Here is a 23,957-nt window from a genome sequence, read left to right on the forward strand (position 1 = left end):
GCCTGCCTGAATCAATGGTTCTCACACTTGAGTGTGTATAAGAATTTCCCGTTAAGGTTATTCAAAATTCATATTCCTAGTCTTCACCCCCCGGAATATTCTTTTTCACTGGCTCTGAGGTGGGCCCCAGGAATGGACATTTTTAACAAGTGTCTTTTGGTGATGGTAATGTAAGTAGTCCACACTGGGAGAGGCATCTAGGGCTCTTCTCAGCTTGGCTGGCTTCCTGCATGTTAACCTAGCATTCTGTCATTTCTTGATGATGTCATTTGATTTCATGTTCTTTGACCAGAAATGATCCTGTAACTCTCCTGTCTTTTTCTGCGTATGGACAAGGGGTGTGGTTCTTTGTAGCCCTGAATGGTGGGGTTGTGCGGGGGAAAATAGGCATGGGAAAATACTTTCAACATCAAAGGTGATTTGGGAAGGTCCAGAAAATGAATAGAGCTGTAACTTTTATCCTTTGAATATTGATAGCATTTTCCAAAATAACATTCGTACAGAATACATAAAACTTTTTGTGCTAGGCTGACCTGTAGCCCAAGTCCAGACTGCACACTTGTATTTGTAAGTAAAGTTTTATTGGAAACAGCCACATCCATTTGTTTACCTATTGTCTATGGCTGCTTTTGAGCTACAGTAGCAGAGTTGAGTAGTTGCAATGGTGATCTCTGACCCACACAACCTAAAATATGTTCATCTATCCATCCAACAAAGATGAAGCACCCACTGTATGTCAGGCACTGATCTAGGTACTGGGAATATGTCAGTGAACAAAACAGGCACAAATCTCTGCCCTTGTAGAACTTGTATACCTAGATGAATCTCAAATTCCAGTGCTTCTAGGTACCAGGCAGATTACGTAAGTGCGTGAAGCAGGCTGTTGATGAAAGACAGTAGGGAGCAGTGGAGACTGTGGCAAACTGGGTAGTTTTCAGGGGGCAGCTACTAATCTATTCAAGCTCATTTTTATCCTAGAGGGATGTGGGTCATTTTTGGCACGTAGTTTGTGAAGGAGCAGGAAATCTGGGGGTTTTTTCTTCCAGTTTAATTGAGATATAATTGATATACAACACTGTATAAGTTTAAGAAGTACAGCATAATGACTTGACTTACATACAGCATGAACTGATTACCACAGTAAGTTCAGTGAAAATCCATTCTCTCATATAGACACAAAATTAAAGAAATGGAAAAAAATTGTTTTCATTATGATGAGAACTCTTAGGGTTTACTCTCTTTTAACTTTCATATATAGCATACAGCAGTGTTAATTATATGTATCATGTTGTACATTACATCCCTAGCACTTATTTATCTTATAACTGGAAGTTAGTACCTTTTGACTGCCTTCATCCAATTCCCCCTCCCCCAACCTTTGATAACCACAAATCTGATCTCTTTTGCTATGAGTTTGTTTGTTTCTTTTTGAAGTATAACTGACCTTTGTTAGTTCCTGTTACACAACAGTGATTTGATATTTCTGTACATTTCAAAATGATCACCATGATAAGTCTAGTTACTGTTTGTCATTTTACAAAGATCATACATAGTTATTGACTATATTCCCCGCACCATATATTTCACACCCATGACTCATTTATCTCTCTCACCTATTTCTCACCTTCCCCTCCCCACTGGCAACCACCTGTTTGTTCTCTGTATCTATGACTCTCTGTTTTGTTATATTTGTTCGTTTTTGTTTGTTTGTTTTTTAGTTTCCACATACAAGTGAAATTATACAGTATTTGTCTTTTTCTGTCTGACTTATTTTGCTTAGCATAAATGAAGGATCACTTTTCTGCCTAGAGCAGAAAGTCCCCTCTTTTAATTAAAAATCTAAAATTAAAAAAGAATCATGGCTAAAAATTTGTCCCACTAGGTGGCAGCATACTATCACAAGTAGAAGCTCATATGGGAGATGCCACCGTCTCTGTCCCTAATTAACAAACATTAATTTATTGTTTGCTTCTGAAGGGCACAATGCTGACACCATATGTCCTTTTCTCCCCAGGAAAGCTGGTATACGAGCGCATCTTTTCCATGTGTGTGGATAACCACAGCATCTTACCAGGTAATGTCTTAGCTTTTCCATGGGTTTCATGCTGCCCTCAAGTCAGGATTAGAAGGTTTATATCAAGTCAGGATTTGTTGAGACATGAAATAAAGGTTTTTGTGTTTGTTTGTTTTGGTGTGTTAAAAGTTAAAGAAACGCCTTTACGGATTTCTGATCATCTCAGTCTTCAAAAAACATTAGATTTTCCAACAGCCCAGCTAGGGATTTGGGCAAGTAATTTGAATCTGCAAGAATGAAGAGGTATTACAATTAGATTCAACTGAACTTTTATACCAACTTCAAGTTCTCTGCTGCTGGACATTTAAATATTTTTCCTATATGTTTTTCCTAAGAAGCAAATTACTTTATAAAATCAACTTTATATTAAGGAACAATGTCAAATAAATCAATAATAACAGATGCTTTGAATCTACATTCTCTGCCCAAGTGATGTTTGCATTAAATTTATTGCCACTCAGTTTTAAACTCTCAGGAGGTTATAATGGGACAGCTAGATCACAAATTTCTTTTGTCACATAAATGATGATGATGGGGCCAGCAGCATGGAACACCCAGCAACAGCGTCCTTTCCCTCTTATTCCTCCTTTCAAGTTCCTAGCGCTGCTGAGAGGAAGCGCGCTTATCTGTACAAGTTAGAACAAGCTCACTCCACCTTCATCCCACCTCCTTCTGCTTCTAGCAGCGGCACTTCCCTGGAGGATGAAGAGATGGCATGTGAGAGTACCCGTAATTTGACCTCTTTTCTTTTTGTCTGTTTATCTGTCTTGCCTTTCTGTCTCTTTCTTTCCCCCTCCCTCCCTTCCTTCCTTCCTTCCTTCCTTCCTTTCTCTTTCTCTCTTTTGCTCTCTTTCACTGTGTCTCTTTTTTCTCTCCTTTTCTCTCTCTTTCCTTTTTTTTCCTTTCTTACCTTCCTTCCATCTATCTATATTGTTAAAAACTATTTAATATGTACATTTCTCAGAGAGAAAGACAGAACTCTACAGACCTTTCGGGTTAGAAAAGCTCTTAGGAATCACCGTGTCTCATTGTAGGTGGGCAAACCCAGTGGGGAAGAGTCAGGGACTTGCCCACAGGCCTGCCACCAGCTAGCGAGAGCCTGGTTCTTAGCGCTGGGCCTGCGCCATCCAATATGGTGGCCACTGGTCACGTGGGGCTCTTGAACACTAGAGATGTGGCCAGTCCAAACTGAGATGTGCTGTGAGTATAGAAAAAAAAAATACCCTGGATTTCAGAGACTTTTTTTTTTCTTTTGGCTACACTGAGTGGCATGCGGGATCTTAGTTCCCCGACCAGGGATCAAACCCATGGCCCCTACAGTGGAAGTGCAGAGTCTTAACCACTGGACCACCAGGGAAGTCCCTCAGAGACTTATACAAATAAAAGACCATGAAGTATCTCACTAATTTTTAAGTTGATTACATGTTGAACTGATACTTTAGATGAATTGGATTAAATGAAGTAAATTGTTAAAATTTCACCTGTTTTGTTTTAGCTTTTTGAATGCTGCTCACATGATATTTCCACTGGACACTGCTGCTCTAGACCCTCCCCTCCACCACATCATACCTGCAATGTTTTTTTTTTAACATCTTTATTAGAGTATAATTGCTTTACAATGGTGTGTTGGTTTCTGCTTTATAACAAAGTGAATCAGTTATACATATACATGTGTTCCCATATCTCTTCCCTCTTGCGTCTCCCTCCCTCCCACCCTCCCTATCCCACCCCTCTAGGTGGTCACAAAGCACCGAGCTGATCTCCCTGTGCTATGCAGCTGCTTCCCACTAGCTATCTACCTTACATTTGGTAGTGTATATATGTCCAACAGCTCCTCCCACATTCTAGGCTTCTCAAGACTTGGAGGCAGGGACAAGCCTGATGGAAAGGCTTCTCTGTCAACTTAAGGATTTGGGAAACTCGGGTGCATTTATTTTACACTTGCCAACTTTTCTTCCATATGCTATACCAGCAGCAGTAAATTCTTAGCCTGCAGGCAGAAATAAACTCAGATAGGTGTTTTCTTTGGCTATAACAGTATTTTTTAAAATGCTTCTTCATATAGGTTCTATTTCTTCCTATTGTTGTATACCTAAGTGCTTAAAAATATTTATATTACCTGACTGGCCCCTAAGGGCATTTGTGTTTGCACCTATTGCAATAGTTTTCCTTCCTCTTAGTTTTCACTAACTATACAAACAACATTTTAGGGCTAGTTAAGGAAGAATTACTAATAACCTTCTCCCTACCTAAACTATAAAAATTCAGAATAAAAGGCTACTTTCATGTTCACTTTTAGTTCTTATCTAAAAATACTAATTATCACGTTTATCACTAAATTCTTCCCTCCCAAAATACCTTTTTTTTTTTTTTTTACCTTGAATCTGGCTTTTGCTTTCTTGAAAATAATTTCATTTTCCCCCCTTTCAGTTAAAATCTTCATCTGCATTTGTTTTCTGCTTCCCAGAACCTGAAAGGGAGAGGGGCAAACTTTTCTCAAAAACATCAGTAATGTTGGGGATGACTCTTAACAGTAATTATGAAGAAAGCTTTGAAACCTACTGTGCAGAATTCTGCCCAAAGAAATTATGTGGAGAGAGAAGTCCGGTGGCATGTGTACTCATTCTTTCCATTTGAATCCAGTTCAGATTGTGAACTTAGTATTCGAGCCCTTTACCTTCAGGAGTTTTAACTAAGGCATAGCTCTTATGACCTCAGAAAGATACCAGTGTCCTTTGGGTTCACGGAAAGTATATGCTACTAGTTGTGTAGTTTTCCCCCAACATTTCTTAATCCAGCATATGACTGAAGAGGCAATGTACTCTAAGTGATAAAACAGTTCTATTTCCATGTTGGGAGAAATAACTTGGGTTTATTGTGTTGTGGCTCTCCTCATCAACTGGGGGCATTCCTATCTTCAGTTTTTCTCCATGGCTGATGTAAGCTGCATCTGGATAAGCAATGTCCTTAACTGACCTGGCCTTTCAGGCACATATTAAGGTGACGTGGCACCCCTATAAGCCTTGTTATGTAAAGAGACCTCTCACTGCCAGGGTAGAGACTTGGCAAATGAAAGAGAACTAGGGTCGCTGGTGTCCTCCCTCCTCCTAAAATATCCACAGAAGTTAGGGTTGAAAAAAGAAACACCATAAAAGAAAAATAAGTGAGAACTAGAGGAAAATATCTTTGGTCTTTGTTACATCAAAGCCTCTTCTTAATTAATTTCCAAATTCTGAATTCATTCTCCACGTAGCAGCTCAAGCACTGAAGTATAAGTCACGTCATGCCATGCCATTCCTCTGCTCAGAACTCTTCAGGGAGTTTCCGTCATACTTAGAAAAACTCTCAGACTCCTCACCAAGGCTGCAACCCCGCATGACCTGGTTTGTGATGCCTGCTTCCCCACTTCTTGCTCTCACCACTTTGGCTCCCTTTCCTGTTCTTTGACCACACCAGAGGTCATACCTACCACAGGGCCTTTGCACTTGCTGTTTCTGCCTCCTGGAATACATTGCCTCCACATCTAAGCATGGCTAGCTCCTTTTTATAATTCAGGGCTCAGCTCAAATGCTCCATCTGCAGGAGACTTCTCTGACTGACACCCTGTCTAATGAATCCCCCCTGCCAGATTAACTCAGGTCACTCTCTAGTCCATACCTCGTTTTATATCTTTCATAGTGTTGACTGCTATTGCATGTTCTCTTGTTTGCATGCTTATTCCTTTCTGTGTTTATTATGTTTCTTCCCCCACTGGAATGTAAGCTTCATTAGGGCAGGGTCTCTCTTATGTGCTGTTACCTGCCTGGAGCCTAGAATACCACTTCTAGTTGGTTCCTAAGACGTTTGTATTGAGCAAATGAAGTAATGTATATTGAGTTTTCTGTAACATTTTTTTTCTTCCAGTTTTGTTTATTTACTTTTTTCTATAATATTTTAAAGTCCTGCATAACATAATCCTTTTCCTGAATTATTCCTTGAGCTGGAAGGAAAGCCTAAAGCCTTTATATTGCATATGAAGATTATTGTATAGCTTTCAGTCAATGTGTACACGCAGGGCAACTTGCCTTTTGTGTGATGTCCAGCTCTCTCTGGCAGACTGAATCCCTGTCATCCCACCCTTTGCTGCTGCACTCCATTCCCTCAACTGAAAAGCAAGAGTTTTTCTTAGATGACCTCAGAGACTTATTTTTGCTTTTGGGTCTCAAGTCACATGATTTGGTCATATGAAGGGAAATTAACCCCACCTCTCCCTTTTCCAAAAGGCAAGATTGACAAACGAATTTAAGAATAACCCTTATCTTTTCCTGTCTGGATCTCTTGGAACTCGAAAAAAAGTTACTTTGAAGTGCACGGGTTCAGGCCAGGAAAGGGAAAATGGTAATTTCCCTTCCCTTTGAAAATGGCAAGTGAAGAATTCTCGAATGAATGAAGCATGCCAGAACGTCCAAAAATAGACGAATCCTTGAGATTGCAATTCCAAAATATCTGCCGTTGTGATGAGTGACTGTTCTCAGCTCCTGAAGTACCTAGAGTTTTATCTTTTTGCTGATTCCCTAGATATTTTGATCACCTTAATGGTGTACCACCAAGTAGCAGAAAGTAGAGTCAGGGATGAACAATGAGCCACTGAACAGCAAGGTGAGACCAGCCCGCAAGCTAATGCTCATCCGTTACGTTCTGTAGTAATTAATTTCTCCTGTTTTGATTGAATCCTGAAAGGGTAAAGCACACCCAGTGGTGGGATCGGGCTCCAATCTGTGTGGAAATCATTTAGGAGAAATCATTTTCATGTAAGAGTTCAACAATGGCCTTCTTGGAGTGGATGAGTTTTTTGTTGTTTGTTTTTGTTTTCATTTTTCCGTACTCTTTTCCATTCCTTATTAAGATGTGTGTCATGACTGGGCTTGGTTGTCAGTGCCAGAAAACTCCAAATCACAGTAAGGAAGATGAGGGCTAGTGGGCAGCCAGCCCGTGGTGCCAACTGTCCTGACTTCGGTCTTGCTCTTGTGGTTCGAGATGGTTATGGAGGTCACAGCCATCGTATCTGCATTCTAGCCGGCAGGAAGGAAGAAGGAACGAAGATCAAGCCCTTTCCCTTACAGCCAGTTCCCAGACCTTGCGCTTTTGTTTATATCCTGGGGCCAGAACTTGGTCACATGGCCACACTGAGCTGCAAGGATGGCCGTGTGCCCAGCAGAAAGTGAGAGTTCCATTAAAGAGGAAGAGAGTAGATAAGCGGGGAAAGTGGCACTTTTGCCACAAAGTGACTCAAGTCTTAGTGCCATATTGAGCTGGCAGCCTAACCCTGGCAGGTTTCTCGCCTCAGAGTCTTGCTTTACCTTTCAAGTCTGGTCCATGTGATATTTAGAGCACAAACACTGATCGATCACATTTAATATTACAGTTGCAGGTTCCTCAAGCATCTGGAATTCTCAGTAGTATCACCATAATTACTGGTGGGTACACCAAGAACCTCTGGATTAAATTAGAGGCAGTGGCTAAGAATATAGGCTGCGGAGCCAGACTGCCTGAGTTGAATTCTAACTCTTACGTCTGTTTTTTTTTTTTCATTAGTTCATGTCTTTTATTAACCAATACACAATTACTTGTCTTCTGGTTTGTTGAAACAATAGGTCAGACAACATTTGCCACGATAATGTCTGTCAAAGTGGCTGACCATAAAAGCTCCAGCACCACGTTTACCTGAAGGGCACTCCCGACGAAGGCGACTGATTTTGCCGTTCTCCTCCACCTTATAGTGTTTCAGGACAGCCAGCTTAACCTTCTTTCTCTTATGCTTGTTCTGCCTGGGAGTGGTGTAAGACTTCTCCTTCCTTTTCTTAGCACCACCACGGAGTCTCAACACAAGATGAAGAATGGACTCCTCTTGAGTGTTGTGGTCCAAGTACATCCATCTTCCAGTTGCTTGCCAGCAAAGATCAGTCTTTGCTGGTCAGGAGGAATTCCTTCCTTGTCCTGGATCTTGACCTTTACATTCTCTATCGTATCCGAGGGTTCGACCTCGAGAGTGACGGTCTTCCCCGTCAGGGTCTTCACAAAAATCTGCATGTTGGCGGCGGTACCACCGCAGATGGCAGGTCCAAAAGGAACTCTTACGTCGGTTTCCTGTGTGCCCTGGGCAAGTCCCTAAGCTTCTCTGTGCCTTGCCCTCTGTGTCTATGAAAGAGGACAATAAAAGTATGTAACTTGGAGGGTTCTTGTGGGGATTAGGTGAGCTGATGTCTAGACACTGTGGACGGCGCCTGGCACTTAGAAAGCCTTTGTGTGTCAGCTATCATTGCCACCAGTTGTTTCCTAATAATAATGATATTTGGAAGGAAAAACATGGAAGGACTGGGTGCCCCACCCCTTCTTCTGCTCCATTGTAACTTTTTTTTGTCCTAGGACTCATATCAGCTCTAACAGATCCCAAGAATTAGGGGCTGATAGATATTATTTTTGTTTTACAGATCACTTCTCTCCAGAGAATGTAAATGACACAGCCAAAGAAACATGCTTAAATTGGTTTTTCAAGATTGCTTCCATCAGGGAACTCATTCCGAGATTGTATCCTTTTTTTCTGTCTGATGGTTTTAAAGATAGGCTGCAAGAGTTGCACTGCTAATAGAAGCCATGTAATGGGCTGCCCTGAAATTCCTGTTGAAAATGCAGTTCTCTTACGGTTGCTAGCCTGGAAGTACAGGGCCAGCCACGTTGTCCACGAGGTCCTTGGACTCTGGCTCTCCCCAGTTTTCTGTTTTTTTACTTTGACTATAGTGCCATGTCCCAGGCTTTTGTTTCCCTGAGGAACATTCCCACATTAATTTTCTCAATTAAAATGCTTCATCTTTTTGTGTTTTCTCTGGTTTCAAGAACTTGAAAGGAACAGGGTCAAGCTTCTCTGCACAAACACCAGTGTTGAAGGACAGAGAATTCAACTTACACACAAATGGAATCTTAGTTCTCTGTGTTTCATCCTTTTCCCCATAAAGCCTCAACTGGAAATGCTCAAAACCCAGTTTAAATTTCAGCATGCGACCATACATCAGCGTACAACGTTTTCCAGATTTTATTATAAATAAATATAAAACCTTGAAAACCAAGTATAGAAACCACAAGCCACTCGCTAATTTAATTCTCTGGATTGCTGAGAGTCACTGTGGCCCCCTTTCCTGAAGACACACCAAGTTCTCTGCATGAATAGTTGAGGCTTTTCCCCATAGGGAACAGACCATCTGGAAAATGTCTTCCTTAACAGAATGTTTTCGTAGCTATGTGGAAGCATCCATCCTGAAGTGTAACAAGTTCCTCTCCAAAACGTAAGGCTCTTGTTAAAAGTCCGGGACCATACATTTCCAAAAACTTTCTCTCTCATGTATGCCTGTGCACACGCATACACACACATGCTAATGACGATGTCATAGCAGCTGTCGTTCTTTGAGTACTTAGTGTGTAGCAGATCTGGGGTTAAGCACCTTCCATCCATTTTCTCGTTCAATCCAAATGAAAACTTAAAGCAGAGATAGTTTTTTAATCTCCATTTTACAGAGAAGAAAACTCAAGCTGGGAGCGGTTGGTTGACTAACTCATGGAAGTTCAGCTCAACTGTATTTGAATCCTAGCTCTGCTATTACTAGCTGTGTGGTCTTGAGAAAGTTACTTAGCATCTCTGACCCCCAGTCTCCTCTGTGGACAAGGCCCTAAGAAGGGGTCTGTGAGGGTCTGGTGAGCTGGACACACCACACTGGGAGCGACACCCGTGGGCCCTCACTCATTGTCTTTGCGGCTGCTGTCCAAGATGATGTCAGAAGGAAAAAAAGCCTTTGCCCCTAAGCCCTTTGCTACTCTGGGTCACCTCGGGCGTTGTACTGAGAGTAGTTTTGCAGAGCCGGGAGAAACCAGATCTGCTTTCTGCAGAGCTGCTGAAAGACTGAGTGGTGTTGGATCCCATCTAGATAATCAACTCCTCAAAGCCATGGGCTGACTCACGGAGCTCTGAGGAATAGTCGGGTTGGATTTAGAATGTGTACCAAATGTGTTTGATTGGGATCTGGGAATGCCTGGGGGAGTTTGTGGGGATAACGTGGTGCTGAAGAAAGAGTTATTTTGCCTCACCAGTTGGGGGAGAATAATGCCCAAGGCAGATGGAAGTCCCACGTGGCAGGAGGAATAAATAAGTCACAGTTCACACTGAGGGGGATGCGGATGTTAGCCTGAGGTGCTGGGTGTCAGGTGCTAGGAAGGGGCGGGGCACAGGGCGCAAATCAGTACCAAAGGAATATGGAAACGACGAAAATATCAAGACGGTCAAGGAGTGAGCTGTCAATGGAAAATAATCGGGGGACAAAAATCGTTAAATTAGTAAAATAAATGTGACCTCAAGCAGGAAAAGAGTGAAGGTTAGACTCCAGCACTGAGCAAATGGTAAAGATAAAAGAAACCATTCAAAGTATGAATCGTGGCGAGAGAGAAAGACTTGTTACGTGGCCTTAGAAGACTCAGACTTTGACCTTGGTTTGGTTCCGAAGCTTGATTTTCCCCCCTGCGTTTAGGAAGTCTAGATTTTTTTATTAAAAAAAAAATGAAAGAACAGAGAGTTCTCCCACGGGGTGTAATGCTGCTGTCTTTTTGTCTCTAACAGGGGGATTTCAGAGTGTCTGCCCCGGCTGACTTGCATGGTCCGAGGGATCGGGGACCCTCTGGTGTCGGTGTACGCCAGGGCCTACCTGTGCAGGGTAAGCTGCGTCCCTGCACTCGCGCCTGTGGCCGTGTCCTGTCTCCTCTAATGTTCACGCTTCTCCCTCCCCGCCACCTCACCAGTCACTGGAAGAAGGACTTTATTAGCTGCTAATTTTAGAGCACAACTTGTTCGCAGAAAGCAGAACTGTAGGATTCCTTTTAAAAATTAATTTCAAAGTAGACCCACTTACCAGTAACTCTAATTAGGGGGTGTTTAAGTTCATCTTCTTAGAAACGAACTAAGTTTCAGAACTAATTGTTTCTCCCTTCTTGCTGGGAAGGAGGCTCCCAGAGCCTTTCGGCTGATGGGTTGCTTTGCATTGACTCGAAACATGCTTTCCCTTTGTCTTTGAATTCGATTGTTTTATTCGATTTTTGGTCTCTGTATTAAAGAGTTGGATTGGAGTGCGAGTTGGTGAGGGCTGTCTGGCAGGGCGAGGCGCCTGGTGACGGCGGGCATCAGGGTCTGTGCCGCCTGGCCTTGGAGGGCTGCTCTGCTGGTGAGGATTGTAAATCACTCAGCCTTTCTCTCCTTTAAAGCACCGTGAAGCTCCTACTTAAAACTAGTACGTTTTTCATTTATGAAAAATGCACCCTGCGGAGAGTTTACACTCATTTTTCTTCAACTCACATGGGGCCTTTGCCTCTGGTAGCTTTCTGTGGAGTCCCCCTTGCTAGTTCCGTTGGCATTGTTCACCTTTAGAGAGGGGTTATTGCCCCTGTTCTTTAGGCTCCTGATGAACCCCAGACTTCCAGTGCCAAGAAATCAGAAGGCGAGGACCGTAGCCTTTGATCCGCTTCTTTTATGTGACGTCTAACAAATGACAGAAGCCCTGTGGTCTCCAGTGTCACAAAGAAATCAAACAGTCATTGCCCTCAGAGTGAGGAGCAGACATCCTTAGGAAGGATACTTTTTATAGGTCCACTCCCTGATAAGGGAGAAAAGAAAAAAAGAAAGAAAGAAAAAGCTTTCCGTTAAAGGGCACTTGCTCCCTCGTAGTAACCGAGGCCGAAGCGTTTACGCGTTGCCATCTGCTTGAAACTTGGCGTGGATTTTTCCTACGGGAACATCAGATATGTTTCCTAGAGCTTCAGCTTTGGAATATCGGGAGCTTGAACGCTCCAGCCGTGTCAGCGTTTGCTGAGGGCCTATTCTGTGCAAAATGCTGCTGGATCCTGCGGTGGGATGAAAGGATACTATCACTTGTGTATTTGTGCTCTGCTGCCTTTCTCCTTGTAGGACACATCCCATTCTTTGAACTCACCTTGACGTCAGTGATAGTAGAATAATAAGGATCTAGAATCTCAGTGTGTTTTATGACACACAGTTATTAAGCAGAAATCAGAATGTGGGTGGAAATATTCATTCCTTACAAACCTGTTCCAGTTTTAAAGTTTGAAGTAAGGTACACAGCCTAGTGAAAGATGATATTTGTTGCATATAACGTGCCTTTGCATGACAGATGCAACTTTAAAACTCAGTGGCAATGAGGAGATACGCTATATCCGAAATCATTTGTGTCAATTTAGGCAGAGCACTGATTTCCCTGGTTGGGTAGTTACTGAAAATCTTCTGATATAAAAAGAAGGAGACAGTGGTGCATTAGTAAGGATTCTTTCAATTGCAAGTGGCAAAACCCCAATTCATAGTACTTTGAAGCAAAAGGGGGGAAATTGTTGGCCGTTGCGTCTGAAGAGCCTGAGGTAGTACATGCATGGCAGACCCAGGGCCCCCAAACCATGTCAAGAATTGTCTCCTCCCTCATTGCTCAGCTCTACTCTCCTCTGTGTGACTGCACTCTGAGGCTTTCTTTTTCCATATGGTGGAAAGACCTCCATCCTCTTGACTTAGTAACTCCAGTGGCAAGAGTGCCTTTTCCGCAGTAGTTCCAGCCAGAGTTTCAGGGCAGAAACTCACTGCACCACCTTGGGTCCCTTGTCCATAGGTAGACCAGTCACTGTGGCCATGGGATGGGATATGCCTACGGACTGAGCCTGGGTCACGTGCCCACCCCTGCAGCTCAGGGTCGGCCGGGTCCAGCTCTGCCACAGACCTGGTCTGAGAGGGAAGTTTGATTTCCCGAAGACAAATCCACTTTACTGATTCCAGAAACAAAGGGAATGAATGCCAGGCAGGCAGAAACAGCAGATGGAAATCATGAGTAACTACCCTTGCTACTCTAGGTAGAAATCTTTTAGACCCAAGCAGATTTCCAAGCTGCTCATTTGGCTTTATGGGAAGACATAAACAAAACACAAAGTCAGGGCTTCCCTGGTGGCGCAGTGGTTGAGAGTCCGTCTGTTGATGCAGGGAACACGGGTTCGTGACACGGTCCGGGAAGATCCCACATGCCGCGGAGCGGCTGGGCCCGTGAGCCATGGCCGCTGAGCCTGTGCGTCCGGAGCCTGTGCTCCGCAACGGGAGAGGCCACTACAGTGAGAGGCCCGCGTACCGCAAAAAAAAAAAACCCACAAAGGCACTGAGTAGGCAGGGCATGGGGGACCTCAAAGCTGCTTATTAAAGGAAAGTATGGTTAACTCCTAAGTCATGGCCCCTTCAGTTCCTCTCCACTGCTTGTCCACTGGGCTTTTTTTTTTTGCTGTCGCCTAACAGGTAATTATTGCCTTTTCTACAAAATGATTAGTGGAAGGAAAGACAATAGAATCAGAACACAGTAGAAGTGGATCTGACATTTGTTGTTAGTATTTTTTTTAATCTCTGTGCCTGTCCTTGGAAGCGTCCCCAACAGCCATAGAGATGCCCTTGGAATTTACCGCCCCAGTGGATCTTGCATAATTCTTCTCAAAGGAATTCTTTGCAGACATCTAAAAAACCTTGTTATCATGAATTTTCATGACCTCTGGGTAGGGGGGGAGGTGAGTGGCAGGAATCTGTCCCCCTTGGAAGGAACCAGGTCCCAGAAAGCAGCTCCCCTTACAAAGTTGTTTTGGTGCTAAAGCAGCAGTGTGGCATTGAGGTGTATTCTGAGGAGCTCAGTTTAAGGAACATCATGATGCTTTGTTTTGTTTTAAATACTTGCACTCCCTGCCACAGCTGAGACCTTCACTTTTCCATCCAACCCTAGGGCTCTGGCCACCTTCTCTATGATTAGCAAATTTTTTTCAGCTGAAAATGTTACCATCTTTTTAAAACAATGAACGAAGGAACCAGTGGATTACAGCATTGTTAGGCTTCATGCTTGTCTAATAAAAACCGGCTTAAAATACATCAAAATTTATGTCTGCTTCCATGACTGCCCAGCAAAGAATGAATCCATGTATTTTAACAATGCAACAGTGAAGTCCCAGCTGACTCTCTTACATACCAGAATCTTTTTGCTTCATTTAATAAGTACAGCCACATGTGTGTTTATCGTTTTTTAGAGAGGAAGAGAACATCATATACATGATCTTGAGAGTACATTTCTCCTTAGTGCTGTATTGATTTGTTCCCTTGGTCATCTGTTCAGTCATACTTTCATTACCTTTGGGAAATTGCTAAGATGATTACTGCAAATGTTGCCCTTTTTCCATTAAAAATAGCTTCTGTGGTTTTTCTTATAAAAGCAAGATATGCTTATTGAATAAGAAAACAGATAAGCAAAAAGAATAAAAGTTAACTTGCTGGACCTCTCTGCCTATATCTGTCTATATGTATATTTTTAATTTACAAAAATGACATCACATTGTATATGTTATTTACAACCTGTTTCTCCATGGTCAAGGTAATTTCATTTTGATTGGCTACAGGTGGGCATGGAAGTGGCTCCACATCTCAAAGAAAGCCTAGATAAGAACTTCTTTGACTTCCTCCTCACATTCAAACAGGTAAGAGTACATACACCATCAGTCAGCGCAGCTAATTGATGTAATAGCTACGTGATCACAAATTCATAAAACCCAGTTGGTTTTCCAAGTCGAGATTGCCTTAAAGTTCTTTGAATGTGTAAACCCTATAAAATTACACTCGAGTCTGTTACACACAGTTAAAACGTGCTGATTGTACTGAACAAGCAGAGAGGGTTAATATGCATGTGTTACCGGGAAGCATCTCGCGTTGATCAGCCTTTCTTCTTAGCATCTGCTGGCTCCAGTTTTATCAGGTTACTTCTCTGCACAGCGCACATTCCCAGAACAGCTCAGCCTGGTGACATGGGAAACTTTGTGTGCTTTTTTCTAGTTTAAAAAAACCCTGAGAAACCAGGCTATTTCTCTCGGGGCCATCCAGATGCTTGCAGATATGCACAGTCTGTGAGTTACATGCTATTCGTTTATTATGTGACTTCCCCTTCTTTTGAGTGTTTATTTGGTCTCCTGTAGATTCACGGCGATACTGTCCAGAACCAGCTGGTGCTCCAGGGAGTGGAGCTTCCATCCTACCTCCCCTTGTACTCGCCTGCCATGGACTGGATCTTCCAGTGCATTTCCTACCATGCCCCCGAGGTAACTGCCAGGTGGCATCAGTGTGAAGCTCACCACCAAAGAGGGCTCCTCTCTTCTGTGTTGTAACAAGCCCTACACCTGTGTGCCCAGGGACATAATCAGGGCCCTTTCATAACGGCTCACTGTTGTGACTGGTTCTGCGCTCAGCACTTTTCCTGCCTTGCCTTGTTCACCAACTCTGGGAGGGGGATGTAGGGGCCCAGAGAGGCCAAATAACTACACAAGGTCACACAGCTAGAAAGTGGCAGTGACTGGACACAAACCCATTGAATCCGACTCCAGGGCCAGCAGGCTTCATTGCCTCTTCACTAACCTTCATGCACTCCTTTTGTGTTGATAATAAGTTAATAAAGTCGTAAAGCAGATAATATTTTCTCCATTTTATGGAAGGAAAGTGAAACTCAAGATACGTAATTGCTCTTATAAATTTTTTTTTCTTTTCTTTTTTGTCTAATTGAAGCATTGTCAGGGATTAAAGTGAAGTCAGAATCATAGCAGAAATACTCTTTTTCTTCCCTAAGACTGAGAAGCAATTTCAGTGGAACACCAGTTTCAGATTGTCGCGATAACTGTGATAGATGAAGCTTCTGTTGTCTTCTCGTTGATGGTTGAGAATTTATTCTTTGTGAGGGAAAAAGAGACCTTGCTACAAAACAAGGATATTTGGAGTAAAGCAAAATTCAAATCCACCTGCCTTTTCCCTGTATCTGCAAACACATATTGACAGCTGTTAAGAAAAGAAAGATACGACTGTGACTAAGCAATCCACTTTTTAAAATATCCAGTAGAAATAACTTGATGAGTGCGTAAACACACACACACACACACACACGTGTAGCTGCGTTCACGCTAGTGAAACAGTGGAGACAGCCATCAGAAGGGGATTGGTTAAATTATGCTCTGTGTACTCAGTGGAATGTTGTGGGGCCATTTAAGATGATGGAGACCCACGATGGAGTACACACTGATGTGCTCAAGTGAAAAAAAGAAGTTACACCTGTTACTGCGTGTGTCCTAAGTGGTAGTGTGGCCTGGTGTTCAAGTGTGGGCCCTGGAGTTGGGGTGCCTAAATCTGAACCTCAGCTCTGTTGTTTACAGCTGTCAGACTAAAGCAGAGGCCAAGTCACTTGTCCCTAATCACTCAGCTTTTTTCTTTATCTGTGAAATGGGAGCAGTAATAATTCCTGTTTTCTAGTCTACTGCATGGATCAAACAAGGCAGTCCGTTTACAGCGCTTAGTGGAGAGTCCCACACACAGCGCTTGAATGCTGTGTCATCGGGATTGCAAACGTGATTTTCATATCTGCACAGGAGAATTGGGAGAGAGATATGACAGAATATCGCTGGAGGGCAAGATTTTGGATCGTCTTAACTTATTTTTTTGCCCTGTTTTTAAACTTTTCAGCAAGTATAATGTCTTGCAAATATTAAAATTTTTCCAAATCCTAAGGTATGTGGAGAAAAATAGGGACATCTCATATTTCAGGTGAATTTTTTACCATTGAGTAAATTGATTTTAAATCAAGCCAGTTTAACAGAAGGTGCTTTGAAAACTTGCAGGCCATTCTCTGTGATCTTCAGTGTAGTCTCAGCCACCACACGCTGGCCCAGGCTCCTGGGAAGACGTATCATGAACTTGACCAATTCAGCTGAATGACTGAAACCTATGAGCAAGACAGAATCATTTGAAAATGAGAACACTTATTTTTTTCTCCTTACTTTAATGAAAAGCAAAATTGGATTTAAAACAAAAAGTACATGTCATAAGGCATTCTTCCTTTTAAGTGCCAGTAATCTCAAAGGATGGCAGAAGCTGAGAGTAGAGCTTTCCTGGGGAGTAAAACTCTAGGAAATCATTATTGTACTAGAAGAAGTGATTAAAAAAATTAGGTCACCTGAATAATAATAAACTCTGATTCTTGGGGCATTTAAATAAGGAACTTGCAGTGTCTCATAAAAAAAGTCATTTTCAAAATGTGGAAGAATTAATGTCAGTGTGCAGGGTGGTGCTGCAGATGTGTGTGGCAATATGATACCTAAAAGCTCTTTGACAGTGGCTGGGGTGTGTCCACCGGGGAGTTGGAGCTGTGTGTGTCTGTAAGAGGCCATGCCTGCAGAATGTAGGAGTTTGTCTGCAGCAGCTGGCAATGCACATGACAGGTAGGTGTGAGAGAGGAAGGGAGAACTATCTAGATGAGAGAAGGGAGAAATGCCTTCAGCTGCAAATATCTGATGTTCGAAATTTCAGATCGAAATTGCAATATCAAATCCCTTCCCCCCAAAAAATCAAGGAGTGATTATTCAAAAAGGCTTTTTTGTTGTTGTTTAAAGACAGGATTTTTCCCCCTTATACAATTAAAATTAGAGTAAGTGAAAAACATTTATGCCCCCAATTTTAGGCACATTCTGCAGAGAAAAAAGCAACCGTTTCATAAAACCTGCTTTTGGGCAATGAAAACGAATCCCTTGATAAGCTTCTCATCATTTTCAGCAGCTTTTTATCTTGTCTGGTATGGAATCTCATGATCACTTGCTAAGCTGTGTGATGCAGGTTGTCACTGTTGAAGGAGGGAAGAGGAAAGTGGTAGAGGCTGGGCCAGGTAGTCCGGCAGACCTGGGTTCCAACTGTGGCTGTGTTGCCTTGGGCTGCTTTACCTCTTTGTGTTTCAGTATTACCAGCTGTAAAATGGGGCTAATAATAGAACCTTCCTCGAAGGGCTCTCACGAGATGACTGATAGTGCACGTCAAGCGCATGGCCAAGAGCTGGTGCATGGTAGGCAGCAGGCAGATGGGGGTGGTTACCATTGTTGTCTTTGACCTTAACAGCAGATGGGAGCCTGGACTGACTTGAAGGCCAGGAGATGAGCAGAGGGGCAGTAAGGAGGGGTTGAGGGACGGGACCTGTATAGACGGACATAATAAGGAGACAAGCATTACTGGAGAAGAGTGAGGGACTAGGCTGGCTGGGAGTGGCTCAGGCAGAGGTTGTTGAACGTCATGTCGTGGAGACCAGGCAGCGCTTGAATATTTTTGACCAGGGGGATAATATGAAAAAAGTGGTGCTTGAAGATCAAACTGGCAGAAGCATCTGAGATGGATTAGAGGAGAACTATTTGGTAGCCATGGAAAAACCAAGAGGCAGAATGGGTGGGAGAGTACATATTCATTGGAAAGAACTTGGAAAAGACAGAAAGGCTAAAAGGAGGAAAGGAGCCGCCTAAAATTCTGTCATGAATAACTCGTCACTGTTAACGTCTTGGTGCATTTTCTTTTTAATATTTCTCTCTCCACTTTCATTCTTGCTCTGTAATTGTGGTTTTGTAGATGAGAAATATTTCCTGTATGATTTTATGATGCTTTTCCCTCGCTTAACATTATAACAAATACCTATTGTTAGGAAAATTTTGTGACCTTTCAGGAAGAGTTTAGAAGGCAGTGTTGGTTGGCTGTGAAGAATGGAGCGGGGAGATGGGTCTGAGATGCTGCTAAGCTTTGAGCCCTTAACCACCTCTTTCGAGGCTCCCTCTGCCATGCGCCCCACAGGCACCCCTCGTTTTGTTGTGCTGTGCTTTATGAGCACTTCGCAAATAGTGCATTTTCATAAATTGAAGGTTTGTGGCAACCCTGCGTCGAGCAAGTCTATTGGTGCCATTTTTCTAACAGCATTTTGCTCACTTTGTGTCTCTGTGTCACAGTTTGGTAATTCTTGCAATATTTCAAACTTTTTCATTGTTATTTGTTATGGTGACCTGTGATCAGTGATCTTTGATGTTACTATTGCAAAAAAAGTATGACTCACTGAAGGCTCAGATGATGGTTAGCATTTTTTAGCAATAAAATATTTTTTAATTAAGGTACATACATTTTTTTAGACATAATGCCATCGCACATATAATAGACTACAGTATAGTGTAAACATAACTTTTATTTGCACTGAGAAAGCAAAAAATTCGTGTGACTTGCTTTTTTGAAATATTCACTTTATTGCAGTGGTCTGGAGCAGAACCTGCAATATCTCTGAGGTCTGCCTGTATTAGTTACTTTACTTGGGCTATCTTAATTCACTCTCAGAGCTTCCCCAAGCTAGGTGTTGCTGTTATACCCATTTTACAGATGGGGTACCTGAGGCTTACAAACTTCTTATAGTCACACAGTTAGAAAGAGGTCATGTAGCCATTTTGGCAGTGACTGAAGCCAACAGATTTGTTCCCTTGACTGCTTTAGACTCTTTCTTTCTAGGTGTCTCCTGTTAACTGCTACATTTTAAGGTGGGACTTGAACGAATTGACCCATGGGACTGCTACTCCGATGGTCATACTATAAATTGCCCTTTAAACATTCTAACATACGATTAGGCTAGTAATGCAAATCTAAGACTAGTCTTGGTTGATGATAAATCCCTCTCAAGCATACAGGTGTGTTATTTTCATTCTTTCGAATTAGGCAAAAATCCCCAGAGAAAGATAAATAAAGGAAAAATTAAAAATTTCTCATTTTACTACCTGGGGTATAAAATTTCTTTTTATTCACACTGAAATACTTTGTTTCTTTGAGACTTGAGCCATATTAACTCTGGATTGGAGGAAAGATACTAGCTTTTAAGATTAGTTTATGATTTTGCCTACTGTTTTACATGTTTGTTTCATCTACAGAAATAAGGAAAATGTGATATGTGTATCATTTAGTTCACTTTTTTTATGGAGCAGTAATTGTAAATGCTGATTGGAAGGCTATTTAGTGAAAGCATAAGTACATATCTTCCGAGCACCCTGGGCTGCGTATGAGTTAATCTCAGTTTAGAAAACAGAAATGTGTTATTGACCCAACTTCTTTTTTCTTTTCCTATACTTTTGAAGTGGGCAGATAACCCTAATCTGGAGATAACCTTAAAAATCCAGTAGTTAAATGTGATGGTGGCTATACAAATCCAAATAAGTTAATGAAGTGTCACAAAGATATACCCTTTACCCCACAAAAAGAAAGGTGTATGAAAAACCTGGTGAAATAGTCTAGTTAATTATATTATACCAATGTCAGTTTCCTGATTTTGACAATGCACTATAGTTATGTAAGGTGTTACCACTGGGGGAAGCTGGGTGATGGTACCCAGCACCTATACTATTTCTGCAATTTCTCATGAGGCTATAATTGGTTAAAAATAAAACATTTAAAAAACTTCATCAATTTGGAGCAGTTTGAAAATAGTTACATACATGATGTGGATTCCTCAGGCATTAAAAAGAATGAGGTAGATTTGAGTGTACTGACACGGAAGGAGGGAGGCCCGCGTAGATTCTTGAGTGAAAAAGGCAAATTGTAGCTCAATGTGTATAAGTCTATCCATTTCTGTAAAACAGAACAAAGGTCTTCTACAACAAAAGCTACGTATTCATAGGGCATAGACAAAGGCCTAGAAGGATAAACACCAAATGTTGACACTGTTGATCCCTAGGAAGTGGGAGTTGGGAGGGAGGGCACTCATAATTTACTTGATACATGACAATATTATTTGAACTTCTGTCCATAAGCATTTCTTATTTTTATAAAAAACAAATATATAAACAAATGAAATGTAGGGGCCTAATGAATCTTCAAGTTCTGATGTGTCTGTGAACATATATTCAGAGTTGCAAGTTTTTCAATTGTTTATCTCAGCCAATAGGCTTTTTTCGATCTCAGTCCGCTTTGAACTGTTGTTCATCTTGTTCTTGCCAAAGGTAATCAATCCTGTCACTTCTCAGAAAAAAAAAATTAATAACCTCTAACAGACCTTCCTGGGATCTATATAGCATTTGGCTCCTGGACACTTAAGGGTAATGACAATGAGCCCTTTTTTTTTTTTTTTTAAGTTATATTCTTGGCTGCATTTTTAATGCGTTCATCTCCTGTGGAAAGAGAACTTTTAAAGCATTTGTCTTGTCTTAATGGCCAGAACACTTTGTCCATATGTTAGCATTTGCCCTATTTCGTCTTTTCAGAAGTGGTGGGCCAAGATAGCTCATTCATTTGTGCATGTGTGTGCACATGTGCACTTGCATGTGTGTGTATGAAAGAGAGAATAAGCATCTAAGATCATGGATTTCTGTCTGATTTCCTCACTGCTATTCCCAGTGCCTAAAATAGTGGCTAGTACATTAGAGTTGCTTCACAGGCAGGTGTTGAGTGAGTGATTATTTGTGCATGTTAAGGAGTATCAATGTGATGATCATTATAAGGATATCTCTTTCCCAGTCTTCCAGAAACCACTTTGATATTGGTCTTCATGAATGACTTTTCAAATATTAAATCCCCATGAATGGGTTAGGGAAGCCATTTGTGACATTGTCAATTTTATCATCAATTGGGATGCTGGCTGCAAGGAACAAACACCTAACTGGCCCTTCAAAAATAATTCAGTGTGTTCTGTTGAATAACAGTGAAGGCTCTGGGCCAGGCAGGTTCCGTTTTTTTTCTCTGCTCTGCCATCCCCAGATAGCAGCAAAGTGGCTGTAGCCATTCCACACATAATGTCCAGACATGGCAGCATCCGAAGGCAGAAAGATGGGGAGTCTTCGGTTCCTCTTTAAGGACAACTTTGGGAATTCCCTGGCGGTCCAGTGGTTGGGACTCGGTGCTTTCACTGCTGAGGGCCTGGGTTCAATCCCTGGTTGAGGAACTAGGATCCCACGGGCCGTGCAGTGTGGCCAAAAAAAAAAAAGGAAACTTTTCCTCTAAGCCCCCATCTAAGTAGCAAGAAATGGGTCATGTGCCCTGTCTAAACTCACCACTGGCAAGGGGAATGGGACCGCCGTGATTGGCTTGGGCCTGTATTACTTTGCTTAGTATGTTTGGGCTGCTCTAAGAAAACACCACAAACTGGGTGGCTTATAAACAAAAGATATCTATTTCTAATGGTTCTGGAGGTTGGGACGTCCAGGATCAAGATGCTGGCAGATACAGTGTCTGGTGAGGGCCTACTTCCTTGTTCATTGACAGCTGTCTTCATGCTGTGTCCTCACATGGCAGAAGGGACAAGGGAGCTTTCTTGGGCCACTTTTATAAGAGTACTAATTCCATTCATAAGGGCTCCACCCTTAAGACCTAATCACCTCCAAAAGACTCCACCTTCTAACACCATCAACTTGGGAATTAGGTGGCTATTCAGACCTTAGCAGGCTTCCATAATACACTGGGTAGCTTAAACAACAGAAGTTTATTTTCTCAAAGTTTTGAAGGCTGGAAAGTTCAAGATCAAGGTGCCTGCAAGGTTGGTTTCTGGTGAGGCCTTTCTCCTTGGCTTGCAGTCCACTGTCTTCTCACTGTGTCCTCTCCTGGTCTTCTCATCTGTGCATTGTGTGTCCCTAGTCTCTCTTCCTCTTCTTATAAGGACACCAGTCCTGTTGGATTAGGGCCGCACTCTTATGACCTCACTTAACATTAATTAACTCCTTAAAAGCGCCATCTCCAAACACAGTCACACTGCGGGTTAGAGCTTCAGCATATGAATTTGGACGGGACATAATTCACTCCATAACAGGACCCAACCTGTATTTTGTTGGCAGAGACAGAAATCTGAATAAAATCAGGGTTCTGGGGTAAGGGGTACTGACAGTATCTCCACAAGCAACTACCACCTTAATTATTCAGGCAGCACCCAGGATACAGAGGGCCACAGCTGGAAAGGGTAGAATTTCACTAAAGAAGACTGATTTTATCTTTTGCCTTCTGGGCCAGACTTAGGTACAAATCTCATTTCTACCACTTAGTAGGAAGTGGCTTAACCTAGCTGAGTTTTGGCTTCCTCGTCTGTAAAGTGCTGATAATTGACACGGGCCTCAAAGGCCATTGTGAAGAGTAAATGGGAAAAGGTATGTAAAGCGCTTAGCCCAGTGCCTAGTGCTGTGCGCCTGGTGAGTTCTCAGTGTCGATGCTGCTGTTACCAGCTCTTTTGTCTTGGGATTGACCTTGCCTGTGCCATTCAAAACCTTGCCCAAACCACTGCCCTATTGGAGACTTCTTCCATTGATTTTTTTTTAAAAATAGGAGCTCTTTTAAAGATACGTAATTGTCTTAAGATAGCTCTAAAGCCATTAATAGTATCCCAATGAGTAAAACATTTACTTCCTTTTGGGGAAAAAAATGTCCTTCAAAATGCATGGAGAGGAAGTATAGTGAAGAGCATGGCCCTTGATGCCCGACTGCCCGGGTCACATCCAGCCCGCCGTAACTAGCCGTGTCACCTTGGCCCAAGCACATCACTGTTCAGTGGCTTGGTTTCTCATCTGTGAAATGGGAGAATAGAGAGCCTGCCTCATGGTGGTTGTGAGAAGTGACATCATGAGTGCCAAGTGCTTCTCACCGTGACTGGCCAGCACCAGGTACTGGCCCAGTGTTTGTTATTTGTTTTACTGAGAATTTCACAGACACCTCGTGAAATGGGGAGGAACAAGGGGGGTCTAGAGGAGGTGAGGAGTAAAGCAGATTTCATTCTTGGTGCCCTGGAGCATAGGAGGTACCACTCTCATCATCCTGCAGTAATCTGTAGGTGGGATGGTACCACAGGTCGGTATCATCTACCTAAGGATGAGGAAAAGTAGTTGGTGAGACTGGATTTGAACCCAAGTGTGCCTGAGGCCAGGGCCCCAGCTCTTATCCATTATACTAAATGCCACAAGAGTGAGCTTGTTTTCTCCTTCATCTTCCCCATCCCTGCCAGGCACT

At 42.4% G+C, this 23,957-nt stretch overlaps 1 protein-coding gene and 1 pseudogene across 6 annotated transcripts in view; one reads left to right on the forward strand and one right to left on the reverse strand.

Moving 5' to 3' along the window:
- VPS35L (VPS35 endosomal protein sorting factor like) overlaps positions 1-23,957 on the forward strand; it is a 129,782-nt gene that overhangs the window by 33,514 nt on the left and 72,311 nt on the right. For 3 of the 5 annotated variants that reach the window (XM_079943845.1, XM_079943844.1, XM_079943846.1), the window contains 6 exons: positions 2,015-2,074; positions 8,545-8,641; positions 9,346-9,393; positions 10,716-10,809; positions 14,564-14,641; positions 15,134-15,256. In XM_079943845.1, coding sequence (XP_079799971.1) covers positions 2,015-2,074; positions 8,545-8,641; positions 9,346-9,393; positions 10,716-10,809; positions 14,564-14,641; positions 15,134-15,256 — 500 coding nt within the window. Of the gene's footprint in view, positions 1-2,014; positions 2,075-8,544; positions 8,642-9,345; positions 9,394-10,174; positions 10,499-10,715; positions 10,810-14,563; positions 14,642-15,133; positions 15,257-23,957 lie in introns of those variants that run through there. The other 2 variants (XM_079943847.1, XM_079943848.1) reach the window with 2 other exon arrangements.
- LOC307197907 (ubiquitin-ribosomal protein eS31 fusion protein-like) lies at positions 5,209-8,502 on the reverse strand (annotated as a pseudogene). The gene has a single exon. The product of its transcript is annotated as a ubiquitin-ribosomal protein eS31 fusion protein-like (transcript).

Source organism: Stenella coeruleoalba, assembly GCF_951394435.1.
Source record: "Stenella coeruleoalba genome assembly, chromosome: 15".
Taxonomy (NCBI): Eukaryota; Metazoa; Chordata; class Mammalia; order Artiodactyla; family Delphinidae; genus Stenella; species Stenella coeruleoalba.